This window comes from Heloderma suspectum, chromosome 4 (genome assembly GCF_057233095.1).
Source record: "Heloderma suspectum isolate Gila_16-S chromosome 4, 16-S_ref, whole genome shotgun sequence".
In the NCBI taxonomy this organism is placed as follows: Eukaryota; Metazoa; Chordata; class Lepidosauria; order Squamata; family Helodermatidae; genus Heloderma; species Heloderma suspectum.
Window position 1 is genome coordinate 184,034,557 of NC_139461.1, and position 19,266 is coordinate 184,053,822.

A 19,266-nucleotide genomic window follows, 5' to 3' on the forward strand; every position below is an offset into this window, starting at 1 on the left:
TCTCTCATTCCCCTCTGGAGAACACTAGGAGCCCTTAGGGCTCACCAGGAGGAGGAACAGGGTTCTTGCCAGTTTGCATGCTGTGGTCTATTGCTTTCCTGCTAGGGAAGATTGGAAGGGAAGAAGCCTGAGGTAATTCAACTGTTTACAGGCATGGCCAGGATCTCCTTCCTTCCTGTTGGGGAAAACAATAAAGGTGGGGTGCAAATGAAAAAATAAAAAGGCTGCTTCTCTCACTCATACTCCCCTTACACTAATGGTTTGGAGGGAAGGCAAGGAAATAGCAGGGTTAGTAGCTGGAGAGGGAAGAACCTGGCCCATGACAGATGGGTAGATTGTTTATTTGCTTCCAGTTCCTAAATACCAATGGCCATTGGGAAAAATGAATGCAAAGCATTGCAATAAATGGAGTTGAATCAAACATAGAACAAAACCCCCAGAGTGTCAAGTATTTACCTCAGGCAGCAGGTGGGCCTTCGTAATTCATAGAGATGTGCAAGCTTCCTGCATCTTGGTAGGGATGTACAAATCCCTTACCTGGCTCCACGCAGGGGCATCCGTGGGGGGGGGCGCTCCGTCCCTCCCCCGGAATCCTGCCCGGCCGGCTCCGCTCAGCGGCTAAGCCACGGAGCCGCCGGCTGGCTCCGGCTGCCTGCAGCCGGACATCCGGCCGCTGGGCAGCCCTGCAGGGATGCAAATGGCGGCTGTTGTAGCCGCTGCCATTTGCATCCCTGTATTGAGCCATGATAGGCTACGTAAATATTTATGTAGCCTATCACGGCAGGGGGAAAAACCCCAGTGTGCACAAATGGCGGTAGCCGCCGCCATTTGCGTACGCTGGGTTTTTTTTCCCCTGCTGTGATAGGCTACGTAAATACTTACGTAGCCTATCACAGCAGGGGGGGGGAAACCACATCGTACACCAATGGCAGTAGCTGCCGCCATTTGCATACGCTGGGGTTCCCCCCCCCCCCGCCATGATAGGCTATGTAAATACTTACGTAGCCTATCACGGCCTCTGCAGGGATGCAAATGGCGTCCCTGCATTAGCCATGATAGGCTACGTAAGTATTTACGTAGCCTATCATGGCTAGGAAGAGGAGGAAGTGAATGGCGGCCAGGACGGATGCCATTCACAAAGCAGCGTGGACGGGAGCAGGTAAGTGCTCCTTTTTGTGCGCCTTTCGTGGGGTGGGGGTGGCAGGGACTTTATCCCGCATGCCTTTCGTGGGGTGGGGGGGTGGGGGCTTTGTTCCGCAATGGATTTTGGGGGTCCGAATGCACTGGCATTTGGCCTCACCGAGATCCGTTGAGGAATTCTCTGACATCCCTACATCTTGGTTTAGAAAGGTCCTAGCCCTTCCACATTTCTTTCAGAAAAATCTCAGGGAAAAGTTCAGTCTTTCTCTGAGAGGATTCTCAAAGATCAGAAAAAATAAACAAAAAACAGGACTATTTGGGAGCTCCTTCCCAGCATAATCTGTTCAGCCAGGAGGAATCAAAACTACGTACCCCAGCATTCCTAACAACACAATGGAGGCTTCCAAGCATGCTATTCTCCCCAGGGGTGGGAATGAAATAACATTTTGTCACAGAATCCCAAAACATCTTGGAAGTGCGAAAATAATATTTCCCATCTCCAAGGAAAACAGCCCCCTCCTCCACTAATATGGCCAATTTAAAAAAGAGTGGTAGTATGCCCAAATGCTGCAAGGGAGAAACTCATCCTTCTCTGCATCTGTGTCTGCTCTGCTCTACTGGAAGTCCCCCTCATGCTAGCAGCTTTGCATCACAAAACTGCAACATGTAAGTGTGCTAAAAGTTCATGGACTACAGAAACCAAAGTACAAATTTCAGAGGGCAATAATGTGAATGTGCAAGGTAGCATTAACTTTTACACACCAACAATATAGATTATGAGAAAATGCACTGGAAAAAAGACAAAACTTTCTCTGAATGTTCATTGAGGAAAGATTGGAATGAATGAGCCAATCATGAATCACATTGTGAGGGATTTCATCCAAGACTAGCTTACATTAAGAAGACTATTTCACTCCTTTTGTACATCACAGAGCATTAACCGTTTTACAGGATCATGAATGCACTGCTCTAGTTCTAAATATCCCACTTATTTCTATAATCATTTAGTTCCTCTTTTTAAATAATTGAGTCATTTCTTCTCTCTTGAAATCACTGGTATTATTTAGATTTTTAATGGAATAGAGACACACAGATGTTGAATGCCTTCCCTTATATTGTTGGAATGCAAAGCAAGTTTAATGGGTAAAAGTAGAAGGTTCAATGATGTCAAGATCTGAATGAATGAAAAACAAAACAAAACTAAGCTGTTGCAATGGGAGAATATAGGAAACATCCAATGATAAAAAAAAATCCTGCTGGTTTAAAAGACTAGAATTAAGGCTATCTCGTTGGCTCAAATTCCCAAAAGCCAAGAAATGGGAAGTGTAGGCTGATGCCTTAACAGAAGTGCCCCATGATCAGTAAAGATGTTGTACAATGGCACAAATTGTGCTTGCTTACAGCTTCCCTCCATGCACCCACATTCTTCCTTGGTCTTTCAGGCCCAAATCCAGGTGGGGAGTATGGAGTGCCTGGGATCAGCAAAGGTGTCACACACTGTCCTGGTCCTGTATTACCTTATGAAGCATCTGAACCTTACTGTATTTCTAGAGGAGTCCTACTGAGACGTGACCCATGCCTGCTTATAACAACAGCTGGCAGGATGGGCTGAACAGTGAGACAGAGTCCTCTTCTAGCACTTCCTCAACATCCTTATACTGTTTTTGTTGTTGTTGCATTCACTAAGACTGAATTACATGAGAGTCCAAGTTTTTATTCTGGATTTTGAATTGCACCATGATGAATGAGAGAAAATCGAGATTTCCATCAGCAGGCATGCTGATGTTGCTTTGGAATCCAAGATGCTTGCTTGGGATAGAATGGGTTAGCAGTCTGAAAGAAAGAAAAAAACATTATTCTCTACCACACTGAAATTCCATCCAGCATGCATACTGCAATCTGTGGTTGCTTTGGAACTAGAGATGCCTGGTGAGGATAAAACAATTGTGATGTTACAGTACTGCAGTTAAAAAGAGGAGATAAGTGGAAGGGTTAAGCACCTTCTTCCAGCACACTACTTGCTGGGAGGATGCAATGTGAAGCAAACATCAATTCACATCAGAAAATATGTCTGGGCTCTGGTTTGTGAGCTCAATTGTCTAACTTGATTCTCTATAAATAATAGTATAATGGGTTAGCCTTTTATTAAATTCAAGGGTTGAGTATAGCACACATATAGACTGACTGTTTTAGTTGTTCAGATATTTTAGCAAATTAGCACAAGCTTTCATGGGTTACAACTAGGGATGGCCGTGAATTTCTCCACGAATCTCAGGGAGGCCGAATGCCAACGCATTCAGCCCCCCGAAATTGTTGGTGAAATTCTCCACCCCCCGCCCCCCCCCCCGGGATGGGACTTACCTCCCTTGAATGTCCCTCTCGGCGGCGGGTCCCAGTGGCGTTTCGGCGGCGTTTTGGCGGCGTTTCGTTGGGGGCGGGGGCGGCGGCCGGTCTTCCGACCGGCTGCCACCGCCGCCATTACAAAATAAAGTAAAACATAACAAAACACCCGTGACAGGCTACATAACGATTAACGTAGCCTATCATGGCTAGATTTCCAAAGTCAGCCGGGATAGGCTATGTTAATCGTTACGTAGCCTATCATGGGTGACTTTGAAAAAAAAAAAAAAAGCGCGTATGCAAATGGCGGCGCCCATTTGCATTCCTTATTTGGGCCCGGTTAGTCTACGTAAAGATTCACGTAGACTACAGCGAAAATAAGGGCAATGCAAATAGCATTTGCGTATGCTTTTTTTTCCCCCCAAAGTCACCCGTGATAGGCTACGTAACGATTTACGTAGCCTATCACGGCTGACTTTGGAAATCTAGCCGTGATAGGCTGCGTAAATCATTACATAGCCTATCACGGGTGTTGTTTTTTTTCCCACTTTTTATTTCGCAGCCGGGGAGACGAGGTGCTTCTCCCCGGCCTGAATTTCGGCCGGGCGAGGTGGGGCGCCTCCCCCCCTGGCCTGAACTTCGGGGGGAGAACCGAAGCGCCTCCCCCCCACCGCGAAGCAAGCTGCGGGACCAGGTAAGTCCCTTTCGTACATCACTAGCCTAGGAATGGCAGAGAATTCCGCCACAGATCTCGGGGAGGCCGAATGCCAGTGCATTTGGCCCCCCGAAATCCGTGGTGGAATGAAGCCCCCCTCACCCCACAAAATGGGCCCGGAACGGAGCCTACCTTAGTCGGCCGTTCCGGTGCTCCTCGAATGGCAGCCGCGTCTGCAGCCACCATTCACGCGTCTTTCGAATGGCTGTGATAGGCTACGTAAATACTTACGTAGCCTATCATGGCTAATGCAGGGATGCCATTTGTGTTCCTGCAGAGGCTGTGATAGGCTATGTAAATATTTACATAGCCTGTTGTTGTTCAGTCGTTCAGTCGTGTCCGACTCTTCGTGACCCCATGGACCATAGCACGCCAGGCCTTCCTGTCCTGCGCTCTCTCCTGGAGTGTGCTCAAGTTCATATTCATTGCATCCGTGATGCTATCTAGCCATCTCATCCTCTGCCGTCCCCTTCTCCTTTGGCCTTCAGTCTTTCTCAAGCATCAGGGTCTTTTCCAGGGAGTTTTCTCTTCGCATTAGGTGGCCAAAATATTGGATCATGCCAAAAAAAAAGGAACACCAATGGCGGCCACCACAGCCATTGGTGTTCCTTTTTTTTTTTTTGCCATGATAGGCTATGTAAATATTTACATAGCCTATCACGGCTAAAACAGGAACACAAATGGCGTAGGGGATGCCATTTGCATCCCTGCTTTAGCCGTGATAGGCTATGTATTTACATAGGCTATCATGGGCCGGTGTAGGGACGCAAATGGCATCCCCTACACATGACGCCATTTGCATCCGCACCAGCCCGGCAGCAGGTGGAGGCCCCACTGTGGGTTGGCCCAGCCGGCAGCTCTGCAGCCTGGCCGCGGAGTGGAGCCAGCCGGGCAGGATTCCGGGGGAGAGGAACAGATCGCCTCCCCCCCCCGTCGAGAATTCCAGGGGGAGGAATGGATCGCCTCCCGCCACCTGCGGAACCCGGCGAAGCCAGGTAAGTGGGGTTTCGTACACCCCTAGAACTGACCTTGGAGCCTGCGCTCTGAGGTCAGTTCCCAGAAAACCGACATCCACCCAATTCCGTGTTGCCTTGGAAGAGGAGCACGGAACAGGTGAAAAGGGGCGTGGCTGGGGGCGTTCCTGGGCGGGGAGAGCGGAACTGCATGTACGACACATCCTATGTGTTGTACAGCAGCCTCCTCTCCCACTTGGCCCCCCTGCGCCTAGACAGCCACAATTGGCTTTCTAACAGAAAAAGCATGGCAGGAGAGGCATGGAGGGAATGATCCCCGTGCTTCCTTGCTTTGGATAGACAGTTGCCTCCAAGTTCAGAGGCAGCTTCCTATCTAGATAGGGTTGTACCCTAAGAGACTTTATAATGTGCATAGGAACCATAATCCCTGTTAACCCAATCAACCCTGTTGATTGAGTTAATGCAATCAAATGTATCATCTCTTGGAGATTTACTGAAAGGACCCAGTTGGCCTTGCCATGTATTGGTAAATATATTAGCATTTTCTGACATTTCCCTCTGGGCTATTTAAAATCTTAAGAATTAACAGTAAATGCCATCATTCACCAAATTTCTAACACTTTGCCCCAAGAGTCAAATACCCATGGAACTACTTCCATGAGCCCATGTGGACTTCAGAATCTAAACAATACCCTTCTCTTCAATCGGCATAGCAAATTGCTTTGGAAAGTGAAGGAAATTTCAAAAGTAGTTTGTGATAAATGCATTGGCGGTCACCTCTTCAAAGGAAAAAGGAAATGAAAAATCCCACTGAGCTAGCAGAAGCCCAAGTATCTTTTTCAATCCCCCCCCACTCTCTCTAGGCATGGAAATGAGCATGTTGGCTTCAGCTGACACAGCTACACAAGTGCAGAAGTTGCTACTATTGTGACACTGCAGATGCAGAAGTAATGGACTGCATAAGAAAATGGCTTTTATTCATTCACATAGTTGACACATGAAAGATAGAGAAATAAAGAAATTGTTAGTGCATATGGCTGGAACAATAGCTGGTTCCTTACAACAAATATTACAACCATTTAAAATGCTGTCAGATGCAGTAGATAGTCACATGCATGGATAGTTTTGCTGAGCAATTTTGGCATAATATGATTTGTACACACAAACTTATAGCAGCTTTTTCAAATAATATAGAAAATATAACCTATACGTATAATGCTAATAAGAAGTTCAAACAACAGTCAGCGGTGCCCCTAACCGACTCCATTTGTCCTATCTTAACTGTTCTTTGTGTAGTAATATGTATTCATTCCTGCTAATGAAGTAAAAATTACACAGAAGTTCAAACTCTTTGATGCCGACTGAGGGTTGACCCATATTACCATTGCAGTGTGAGTGCTGCTTCTGTGTAGTCCTCCAAACCTGTGCTGTTCCGGTAAGCTCTGTAAAGAGGAATTTCATCCTTCACAATACCTCTTGACTTTGTTTAAAGCTATTAACTGGTGGCCCCCACACTTCAGCAAACGATACATAAATCAGGCCACAGTTGTGACTAAATCTCTGTAAAAAAACATCATTAAAAATAGCCACCTGGGGATGAACCTGCTTTTAAGTAGGATTACGTCTGGATGAATAATTCGATTAAGTGCTCAGCAGAGCGGTCCCCCAGAAAAACCAGAGTTCTCATTACAGTTTAACTATTGGGGCAGGCAACCAAAAATCCGTGGGGCCTCCCCTCCAAGGCTTTTCTGCCAGAGAAACGATGTTCCCCTTTTCTCCAGGAATGATTGACTCATGGGCAAGTCACCCTACAGTGGAAGTGCAGGGCTATGTGGGCTGGCAGAAAAGACCTTAAGCTACATGTAACATGAACATACCATAGGCTATGTTTCCAGCCAGCCATTAAAAAATAAAATAAAATAAACTCATTCTCTGTTCTTACATGGTGTTCCCAGGGACCTGCCATCCAACAGGTGAATCAGGTCACCCAGCCATGCTTATTAAGCTTTCCTTTGTGATGGACATGTCATACTCCCCCACACCATTTTTCAAAATGGCTTGACTGGAGCTTTTATCCTGCAATTGAGATTGCTCCTTCACGGAAGTTTGCGGGCTTGTTACATGATGCTGTGACCCTCCAGGATGTCTCCTGCACTAAATGCCCTTTGTTCCGTTTTTGTTCCGCTGCGTTCCGCTTGAGTTCCCTCCATGATAAGAGGAAAAGTGGCAAGAAGATGAGCAAGATCAATGGAAGATAATGGAAGACTCAGATGCGGGGAGAAGGATGGAGGAGGGGGAAGGGGGTGGGGGAAAAGGAAGTCGTGAAAAAGGGTGTCATTGTGATCCTGCATTTAAAATGGAAGCAGAAAGCCTCATTTTAAATGCAGAATTTGAGGCTGGTGTAGAGATGCCCAAAGCCTTCCCAGCTCCTCCCCTCTTGATGCATGGACAACAAGCAGGGTTTTAGAAATGCGATGCTTCAGCAGGCTGGTTTCCAAATCCAGGCAACAATATTGAGCAGGTTCCTATTCCTTTCTCCTTTAAACTGTGAGTCTTTCAGACAGAGATCCATTTGCTGCCTTTCTCGCTGTGCTATGGATACCTGCCCTGAATTTTTCAAATGGAGGATTCCGAATCTAAACCAATCATGGATTTCAAATACCAGGACTTAAAATTTGTTGGAAAAATTATATGTGAGATATGAAATACAATGAACTAAAAGATTCAATGGCAATACAGATCAGATTACCATTGTTCAATGTTGACATTACTTGCTTCAGCAAGTAGTTTACTTTCTGAGCATCCACTTTGAGTTCCAGCTAGGGATGGACGAAAGTAACTTACCTGATCCCGAAGCTTGCTTCACGGTGGGGGGGAGGCGCTCCGTCCCTCCCCCCAAAATTCTGGGCGGGTGGGGAGGCGACCCCGTCCCTCCCCACCGAAATTCTGGCTGGGGGGGAGGCGCCCCATCCCTCCCCATTGAAATTCTGGCCGGGGGGGAGCGCCCTGCCTCTCTGGCCGTGAAAGTTCTTCTCCTGCCGGGACGCAAATGGCAGCGTCCGTAGCCACCTCCGTTTGCGTCCCTGGCCTGCAGTCAGCCATGATAGGCTACATAAATCTTTACGTAGCCTATCACGGCTGACTTTGGGGGGAAAGAAAAGCACGTATGCAAATGGCGGCGCCCAGGGGCGCCGCCATTTGCGTTCCTTATTTTGGCCCAGATAGTCTACATAACTATTTACATAGACCACGGCGAAAATAAGGGCAACGCTATTTGCGTTGCCCTTATTTTCGCCGTAGTCTACATAAATATTTACGTAGACTACCCGGACCAAAATAAGGAACGCAAATGGCAGTGCCCATGGGCGCCGCCATTTGCGTACACGCTTCCCCCCCCCCAAAGTCAGCCGTGATAGGCTACGTAAAGTTTTACATAGCCTATCATGGTGTTTTTTTAAAATCTAGCTGTGATAAGCTATGTAAATCTTTACGTAGCCTATCACGTTTGTTGTTGTTGTTGTTGTTTTACTTGGAAATGGCGGTGGCGGCAGCCAGTCGGAAGACCGGCCGCCGCCGCCGCGCCGTCACCGGGAGCTGCTGCCGCCAGGGACATTCGCCAAAGGTAAGTCCCATCCCGGGGGTGTGGCGGACCGTTTCTTCACCAATTTCGAGGGGCCGAATGCATTGGCATTCGGCCTCCCGGAGATTCGTGGAGAAATTCTCTGACATCCCTAGTTCCAGCTTTAAGATACTAGAAATGTGATTTGCCTGAAATTTGCCTTCCCCAGGCTATCAACTTAAATGCAAGAACCAGACATTTATGGCTTTGGGATACAAAAATCACAATGACTGCTATGGATGTTTAGGAATTAGTCACTGCCCCACAGTGGCTGTTTTAAATCAGGATAGGAAAACAAGATCATAATGCTAAATTATGATCTTATGATGCTTAATGCATTTAGATTCTTCCTTGCACTGAGCTAGGGATGTACGAAAATCACTTACCGTTTTGCGGATTCATTTGTGGTGGAGGGGAGGCACTCCGTCCCTCCCCCCAGAATCCTCGATGGGGGGGAGGCGCTCCGGTTGCCCCCCCCGGAATCCTGCCCGGCTGGCTCCGCTCCGTGGCGATTCCACAGAGCTGCCGGCCGGCTCTGCCCACGGCTGGACATCCGGCCGCTGGGCAGTAGGGATGTAAATGGCGGCGGCCATAGCCGCTGCCACTTGCGTCCCTGTAGTGAGTAGTGATAGGCTATGTAAGTATTTATGTAGCCTATCACGGCAGGCTTAAAAAAAACCCATGTACGCAAATGGCGGCAGCTACGGCGGTTGCCATTTGCGTTCTGTATTTTTCGCTATTTTAGCCTACGTAAATATTTACGTAGGCTATTACGGCGAAATAAAGGGGAACGCTAATGACATAGTGGGTGCCATTTGCCTTCCCCTTTTTTTGGCCGTAATAGCCTACGTAAATATTTACGTAGGCTAAAACAGCAAAAAATACAAAATGCAAATGGCGGCCGCCGTAGCCGCCTCCATTTGCGTACGCATTTTTTTTTTAAGCCTGCCGTGATAGGCTACGTAAATACTTACGTAGCTTATCTTGGCCTCCGCAGGGACGCAAAAGGCATCCTTGAGTTAGCCATGATAGACTACGTATGTATTTACATAGCCTATCATGGCCGTGAAGAAGAAGCGAATGGCGGCCGCAGGGTGGCCACCATTCGCAAGTCGGCGCTGACGGGAGCAGGTAAGTGCTCCGTTTCGCACGACTTTTGTGGGTTGGGGGCGGGGGCTTCGTTCCGCCCAACTTTCGTGGATTGGGGGAGGCGGGGGCTTCGTTCCGCAATGGATTTCGGGGGGCCGAATGCACTTGCATTCGGCCTCACCGAGATCCGTCGCGGAATTCTCATCCCTACACTGAGCAACACCATGGCATATTTGTTTGGATTTTACTGTATTTTTGTTAATTTTAACTCCAGGATCACGATAATTGTTTAGAAACCTTGCACAGAATTTCAGAATCATTCCTGTGATGTTCACTTAACATCAGTTGACCACTTGGCCAGTTCTCATAAAGGTCCAGACATTATATTTTCACTAAATTTCAAAACAGCTATTTGTATAAAAAAAAGTCTTTTCATCAATGATCTGTGTGATGCATCAAAGCTGTGTTTCTTCCCTGGTGTCTTGCCCAATGGCATTGCAGAAGCTGTTTTTCCGGCTGGATGCAGTGTTTGGAACATATGACAGTGGATCTGGGCGGATCAAGTACCTAAAAAAAAAAAAAAAAAAGAACCAAGGAAAAACAGCCCCACATGAATTCATATTGATTCTGTATGCTAACCAGTAACCACACAACTGATATTTAAAATTCATTTCACTCTGGACAATATACATTATGTGTTATATGCAATATAACACATAAAACATTTTTCAAAACTATTAGAAAAGGAAAATCAATTAAGCAGAAGCCAGAGATGCAACAAAAATCACATTAGCAGCCACCTCACAGTCCAAAAACCATCTTAAACTAGGCTGTCACCAGCCTTCAGGAAGCTCCCAATAAGCTTTTTTTGAGTTAGAGGTGAACATATGCCGCTCCCACTCCATTACTGTTCCTTGGATTGGCTCTACCCCACATTCCACTCTGCCAGCCTTCCAGATTAAAGTGGAGAATTTATCAAATTAATGTTGGGATCGATGTATGCAAAGTTAGCTAAAGTTTTCAGTCTGTGTCTCCTGACCTCTGCCCCCCCCCCCCAGTACAGATTACTAATGTTCATGAGCAAATACACACACTGATTAAAACACCACACAAAAAGGAATCTTGATGGGATGGTATGATTGCACTGAGATTCCATTTTGGGCAATGTCTAATGGATGTACTGTATATGTGTGCTCATGGACATTGTACCCTGTTAGAAGAAGAGCATCCTGTTAGAAGAAGAATAAGACACAGGCTGAAAAGTGTGGCAAAATGTGTACGTGCAGTGGTCTTCGTGAAGTGTGAAAATCAAACAAGAACAGGTAATTTGGAACCCCAGGAATCCAGAAAACATTTGAATGGAAGGATTTTTTAAGTATCCCAGTTTTTTGAGAGAAGGACACAACCTCTGGCTTCAGACAGTACAATGAACTGTGGCCCCTGTAGCTGCCGTTTTGAATATGCAACCCCCACTCAGGGGTTGTTGTATCATGCGAACCTGCTGAGCATGGGTTATGCAAGGGTTAAACAACCCCAAAGAAAGACCACCACATAACCCATGCTTGGTGAGTTTGTTAGGGATGGCGGAGAATTTCTCCCCGAATCTTCGGGGGGCCGAGCGCCAGCGCATTCGCCCCCCCAAAATCGGTGGTGAAATTCTCCACCCCCGCCCCCCCCCCGGGATGGGACTTACCTTTGGCGAATATCCCTCCCGGCGGCGGGTCCCGGCGGCGGTTCGTCGGCCTTTCGTCGGGGGCGGGGGCGGCAGCCAGTCTTCCGACCGGCTGCCGCCGCCGCCATTACAAAGTATAAAAAAAAGAAAAGAAACCTGTGATAGGCTACGTAACGATTAACGTAGCCTATCACGGCTAGATTTCCAAAGTCAGCCATGATAGGCTACGTAAATTGTTACGTAGCCTATCACGGGTGACTTTGAAAAAAAAAAAGCGCGTACGCAAATTTGCGTTCCTTATTTGGTCCCGGTAGTCTACGTAAAGATTTACGTAGACTATGCCGTAGTCTACGTAAATCTTTACGTAGACTAACGGGACCAAATAAGGAACACAAATGGCGGCGCCCATAGGCTGCCGCCATTTGCGTACGCGCTTTTTTTTTTTCTTTCAAAGTCACCCGTGATAGGCTACGTAACGATTAACGTAGGCTATCATGGCTCACTTTGGAAATCTAGTCGTGATAGGCTACGTTAATCGTTATGTAGCCTATCATGGGGTTTTTGTTTGTTTGTTTGTTTTTACACTTTGTTTCGCGGCCGGGGAGATGGGGCGCTTCTCCCTGGCCTGAATTTTGGCCGGGCGAGGCGGGAAGCCTCCCCCCCGGCCTGAATTTCGGCCGGGCGAGGCGGGAAGCCTCCCCCCCGGCCTGAATTTCGGCCGGGCGAGGCGGGACGGCTCCCCCGCCTCGCCTGAACTTCGGGGAGAGAAGCGAAGCGCCTCCCCCCCACCGCGAAGCACCCCTGCATAAAGGTAAGTGACTTTCATACATCCCTAGAGTTTGCACAGTATGAGAACCCCAGGCAGGGTTGTATATTCAAAATGGTGGCTGCACGTGCCCTGCATGAACTGCAGCCTCATAGTGGGTTAAATAACCCACAGTCAGCTGTCATGTCTTGCAAATAACCCCACGGAGTCATGTAGCGGTTCAGCTATTGGGCAGTATAAAAATGTAATAAATAAATAAATAGTAGCTGCTGCGGTGGAAAAGCATGAATGATCATATTTCCCCACCATGCTCATATAGGGGCAGTTTTAGATAAGCATATGAACCAGGCCTAGGACTTCTGGTGGCCAGGCCAAACAGAGAGGTTGTCCAGGCTAACATAGTTTGGATTCCTTAGAAAGAATCATTGTGGGGGCGGCGGGGGGGAGCAAAACAAAAAAGGAAGCAACCAAGAGAGAAAATTCATAAGGGCTGAGCCAAAAGAGGAAAAAAGGCGGGGTATAAATGCAATAAATAAATAAAATAAATAATAAAATGTTCCTCTTCAATTTTAGCATCCTGTTTGCAGAATGTTTGGGGAGTGAACAGGGGCAAACAGTTCGCCTTACTTATTTCTGATAGCAGTCATGCTGATAAAGTTTGCCAGGAAGTACCTTTTCATTTTACTCACAAGACATTGCTTCTTCCCCTCATTGTGATTTGGCTTCTGAGAAGACCACGTAGCCAATGAGGTACTGACATTATGAGGGTAAAGAAACTGGAAGAAGAGAAATGGTGCCCACCAGGAGTGGGTGTGATTGCTGCATCTATCAGGACCACATGGACAGACAGCAGCGAAAAAGGGGGTGTGGGGTGTGAAAAACTTTCACTCTCCTGAACCCTCTCATTTTAAGCTGACAGTGTTCAAAATGAAACTTCCTGCTCAGTCTTAAAAATTAACTATTTTTACTATACAAAAGTGCAAACCAGAAGTTTGGTGAATCTCATCTTTTATGGTCTTAACTTACACAACATCATTCAGTTCAAGTCGCGTGTCTGGTGAAGGATTGATCAGGATGTAAGAAAGAGTGTTATGATGATCATTCATTTCATCTACAGGACAGAGATAGAGAGAATGAATAAAGGATGTGTTGGACCATTGGTATTTAAATGACTCTAATAAGAGGGCCATGCCCTAAGGTGGGTCAACCTAGAAGCAACAACACCATTTTCTGTTATTTTTCTTTAAAGGAAAAGGAAAAATATGGGAGCAGAGTGGGGAAAGAGAAAGACAAATATATGATAAAAATGAAAATTGGGGCCTATGTTGTACTGCAGGTTGGGCCTGTTCTTAAGGTAGGCCCTGTTCTGAAAATGTTGGAGACTTGTGTAATTGATTATTCATAGGTAAATTGAAAGAATGATAGCTTTTGATAAACCTGTCTTTAAGCAATGATGTTTGGTCCTGTTATAGCTGTTAAAACAAAGCTTCCTTAAGGCTTACTTTCTAAGGGAAGCAACGAGCCTGTAGAGAAAGTCGGCAATTATTTCTAGGACTATCTTTTTTTTAAAAAATGGAAATATTTGACAGGCCCTCATTTTATTTCCCAATCAGGTTTTCAATAGATGTCCGCAGTCCCATGCTTTCCCTGGCTCCATTACATCTAAGAAGTCTGAACTATCTTTAAAAGCCACTTATACTGCTACTCTAAGCAAAAGAGAGAGCGAGAGAAAAACAGCTTGCATTTTCTTTACTGTAGCTGTTTTTAGGAGGGAGAGAGAGAGTTAGCACTCACTAAAATTAAACCCCTTTCATTAAAAGCTATAATTATTTCACTTTGCCTGTGAATAATCTAATAATGTAGTTTCACAAGGAAACTTTCTTAATAGAGATTTGTTACTGCTCAGAAACAACTCCCAACTACGAATAGTTAATAAACTTGCATTATTGTGGCTTGCACAGAAGCTATGGCATAACTGTAAAAGCACTTCTACACCTTGAAAAACATCACCTGATCCAGCAAAAGCTTCTTAGTTCCCTCCATTGTGAGAACTGTTCACTTACATCTACCCTCTGCTTTCTGCTGTTTAAGTTGCTAAGCTATACGAGGACATGTCCTCTTATTTCATACTCACTCACTGAGTTTACTCAGGAGAGTTTGGCAAAGGAATTTGACTACTCTAGCTTTCTTTCACCCAGACACTACACATAATCAATTTTATATATATATCTTTACAGAAGAATGCCCTACCATAGCCTGCTGTAGAAAGTCCCAGATGTTTCATTCTGTTTTTCACCAGTTCAGCAAGTTCCTGTCTTTCTGACCTTCTGTAAAGATTCATTCTCTGCTGACTTATTTTCTCTGCTGTTTTTGCTGAGTGCTTTGGAACTTTTCGGCTCAGCCGCCGAGCCCACTGCATACTTTTTCGTCGTAACAAAGGATGATCTGACTGATCACTGGATGTTGAGTTACGATGATTGTTACGGTAGTTAAATTGTTCTTTATTATCCTTGGTGTCCTCCCATTCTTCCACACTGATAGAAATTTGAGACTTTAAAGAGAAAAAAAACCATTGTAGAAGTTAAATCTTTTTGGAAATGCTTTTTCCTTCCCCGAAATAAATAATCTTAACTCAGAAACTTTCTTGCACCGCCTCCCACCCCTGCCCATCCTTCCTGCCTCCAATTATGCTACTTGCCACAGTACACCCATAATATGAACTATAAAAAAAGCTATGCATTTCCTTGGGGGAAAAACTCTATTAGACCACTGTAGATAATGTTTACTTTAATGGTACAGAATCATTTAAAAACATATTGTAGAAAATGCATAATATTGGTGAAAGAGTATACAGAAGGACAATATTGGGCTGGATATAAAGGTGGTAGCTAAATCGCATAGGGACCACATAACCATTTGAATATGTTTGCATATTTATTAATTTGGGTGTGTACATCCATGATACAACCTCACCTGCACTTCTTCCCATTGTGACATTGTGCCTAAATTGTGTGTGTGTGTGTGTGCGCGCGTATATATATACTGTGTGTGTGTATATGTATGTGTACACACACACACACACACACACATACATACATACATATATATATACAGCACTGTGCAAAAGTCTTAGGCCGCCACCAGCTTTGTTGTTTTAGCAAAGTTTTAATGACCATCCATAATTATTTTTCAGCCTCTGTATTAAGATGCAAACAGAAAATACAGGAAATATGTACAGGCAAAAGTCAATATTTAGTGTGACCTCCCTTGGCTCTAAGCACATCTTGAACTCTTTTGGGGAGACTATCCTGAAGTTTTCTGAAGTAAACTTTTGGTATATTATACCAGGTTACTTTCAGCACTTCCCAGAATTCTTCTTTAGATGTAGGTTGTCTTTTATTTCTTTCTCTGTCCAGGTAATCCCATACCGCCTCTATAATATTCAGTTCTGGACTCTGTGGAGGCCTGTCCATGACTGTCAGTGTTTTATCAGCTGTTTTCCTTGCTAAATATGATTTCACTGCATTAGCAGTGTGCTTGGGATCGTTATCATGCTGAAAAATGAACCCATTCCCAATCAGGTGCTTCCAGAAGGAATGGCATGATGAATTTAAACCTGTCTGTACTTTTCAGCATTCATCATCCCATTAATATGGACAAGATCACCAACCCCACTGGCAGAAATGCAGCCCCAAACAAGGACAGACCCTCCACCATGTTTCACTGAAGGCCACAAGCACTCATTCGTCCATCTCTCTCCAACTGTTCTTCTCATATATTGTCGATGATTGGATCCCAAAATTTCAAACTTGGATGTCTCACTCCATACTCCTCTTTTCCACCAATCCTCATTCCAATCTTTGTGAGCTTCAGCATATCTTAGCCTTTTCACCCTGTTCCCCTTCTGCAAAAGTGGTTTCTTGGCTGCTACCCTTCCACGAAGACTATTCCTGGCCAGGTGCCTGCTTTTACTCTAGTGTAAGGGAAGGTCACACTAAATACTTGCCACTTTAGCCTATGGAAGCTGTTTTTTCTGATTTTTTTTCTATTGTTGAATACTGCATACAAATTTCCTGTATTTTCTGGTTGTATTCTAATGAAGAGACTGAGAAATAATTATATATGGTCATTATACCATTGCTAAAACAACAAACCTAATGGTGGCCTAACACTTTTGCACAGTACTGTGTGTGTGTGTGTGTATATATATATACACACACACACACATATACATACATACAGTATATATATATGTGTGTGTGTGTGTATATATATATATATACACACACACACACACATATACATACATACAGTATATATATGCATGCAGTAGGCAGTATCCAACGGTGTCTGCACAAACTCAAATACCAGTAGGAGAGCTCTGCTGAATCTTTCGGTTGTGCAAGCACCTGCATAGTGCATTTCCAGACTGCGTGCTAGTGGCACACATGGTCCACTCCTGAAAGAGGTTGTGCAACCTGTCTCGTTGGAGTCTCACATCATTTGCGCTAGTGGAACGGCACAGTTGGATACTTCCCATTTATATTTACCAGAGTTTGAGAAATAACAGTGGAGCAAAATAATCAACTAGATGTTGGAAGTGCTCAGCAGCTGGAGACTATCCAGGTTCTTGAACCTGTTTAGGGAACAGATTCAGATTTATGTTGGTCTTACCTGCAGTCTTACCTGAAAAGCGCATGACCAAAAGGCAGAGAACAACCTAATGCTGCTCTGGCTTTGAACCTATCCTACAGCAAGAGATCTAAGCAGAAGGCCAGCACAGACTCCACAGGCTCATGTGGCTGCCTTTTCATGCAGGTCTCAGAATGGCAAAACATGGGACAAAGCTAGAAGCCACAATGGCATCTCACAGCAGCTGGATATATACTAGTTTTACACATTCACTGTGACATATTCATATATAATACTAATGATAGGCCATAGGCCAGGGGTGCAGAACTTTTTTTTGGGGGGGAGGGATCTAGATTGCCCACCACCCCACAGCCTGCAGGCCTGATGACATCAGGGGAATGGTCCTGCCCCTGATGTCACATCAGGAGTGTGGCAATGCCCCCTGATGGTAGTCCCCGTTTCCTCTTTTTTCTTTGTGCTCGAAAGAGGCACAGGACTGAGAACTGTCAGAGATCGGAGATAGCAGTGGGGATGCATGGGCAGCCTGAGCATTGGGATTTGCCCACATGGGGAAGACTGCTTCCCCTCTCCCAAGCAGGTGAATCCCACTACCTCTCATCCCCCCTCCTATCTCCAATCTGATATTGGGTCAGTGGGGGTTGTGACTCGACCATGTGCAGGGAAGGGGGTTCGCTCCCCGCTGTGTGGGCAAGTCCCACCACCCAGGCCACCCTGCATGAGATCAGAGATAGCAGCAGGGATGAGGGACATTGGGACTGGCCTGCATAGGGAACAGCAGCCACTCTTCCCGGAGTGGGCTACCCAGGCCGAGGCTGCCCAGCATCCCTGTTGCGATCTCCAGTTTCAGATTGGAGGTGACAGTGGAGATGCCCACCAAGGGGATTCCTCAAGGGGGTGGGTCTTGGAGCCTAAACCCCACCCCCTGGAGGAACCCGCAGAGGCAGCATAGGCTGGGTTGGGATGCCTTACAAGCCAGAGGTTCTGCACCCTTGCAACAGGAATGGACATTTTCTTTTCACTGATGGGGGGGTATGCTATGGGAGTCTGAGAGGTGGACATTCCCAGTCTCAGTGGTAGACTGAGGGCCACTGAGGAGGATTTCAATGAATTCCTGTGCTTTCTCTCCCTCCTCCCCAAATTGGTTGATGTGACATAGGATATGGTAAAGAGATGCAACTCAAGGACACACTTGAGTTGGGAAGCTAAAACCTGTCCTTACTTATGGCAATGCCAATGCCTGTGGTTAGAAGGAAGTCCCTACCCCACCCCTAGACTGTATACCATATAACTCATATAGCCCACATAACTCACTAAAAAGCACTAAGAATCAAACTAGATGCTGTTGGCATCTCTTTATCCTGTCTTCTGTTTCTTGGTGATGTTAGAGTGCAACGTAGTTCTGAGAAATGTTGTATGTGCATGTGTGTGCACATGGAGACACTCACATGAAATGCATACAGAACACTGTAATTATATGAAGCCACTAGGATGTTTCATTTTGCACATTCACTGTGATCTGTATTATACATACCCACAACTGTACACAATTACCAGACTGTGCTATTAACATATGCCGAACCCTATTAAGTATCCATCCTTTTCTGTAATTTCGTCTCATGTTCCTATAACACCTCAGGGATTTTATTCATTAGGCCAACACTGTGCAAATGGAAACACATGGGAAATACTTACTTGGGAAGCCATTTCTCGAGACTGACACAAAGTGGGAAGTCAGGAGGAGGAAAGAAAACAAAACACCGTTCAAACAGTGCCCAAACAAGGAATACACAATCACAGTGATCACAACATCGGGGTTGTACAAGTAAATACACACGGTCAGAAGCTTGTTTAGTGTGAAATATACTTGCACTTTTAATTTACAACAATCTGAACATATGAATGAAGGTGTACTCACATAAGCCATCATTTCCCATATCACAAAAATGGCCCTTGATCAGCCTATACTATTAAAGAAGTTACAGGTATGTATATATATATATATATGTCTGTGCATATGAAATTTTGTTTATTCCATGTAACTCAACTGCCTATTCATTTTTTTGAATCATGAAGATAAATTTGTGGATCCCGTGCACATGCTCTAGGGATGTCAGAGAAATCCACAACGGATTCAAATGAGTTTGAATTTTTATGAATCCAACTTGCAGATTCTGCATTGGGCTGACTTTCCCCAGTCGGGCAGATTCCATGGACTTGCGGACCATTTTCTCACTTTCCTGAAATTTTCACAAATTTAGTAGTAGAAAAATATGCAAAAAATTTTAAGAAGTGGCCAAA

At 45.4% G+C, this 19,266-nt stretch overlaps 1 protein-coding gene across 1 annotated transcript in view; it reads right to left on the reverse strand.

Moving 5' to 3' along the window:
• Positions 1–10,332: 10,332 nt before the first annotated feature.
• KCNT2 (potassium sodium-activated channel subfamily T member 2) overlaps positions 10,333–19,266 on the reverse strand; it is a 337,774-nt gene continuing 328,840 nt past the window's right edge. The window contains exons 27-30 of the mRNA XM_084851494.1: positions 18,661–18,681; positions 14,566–14,866; positions 13,342–13,426; positions 10,333–10,444 (exon numbers count right to left, since the gene is read on the reverse strand). Coding sequence (XP_084707620.1) covers positions 10,333–10,444; positions 13,342–13,426; positions 14,566–14,866; positions 18,661–18,681 — 519 coding nt within the window. The remainder of the gene's footprint in view (positions 10,445–13,341; positions 13,427–14,565; positions 14,867–18,660; positions 18,682–19,266) is intronic.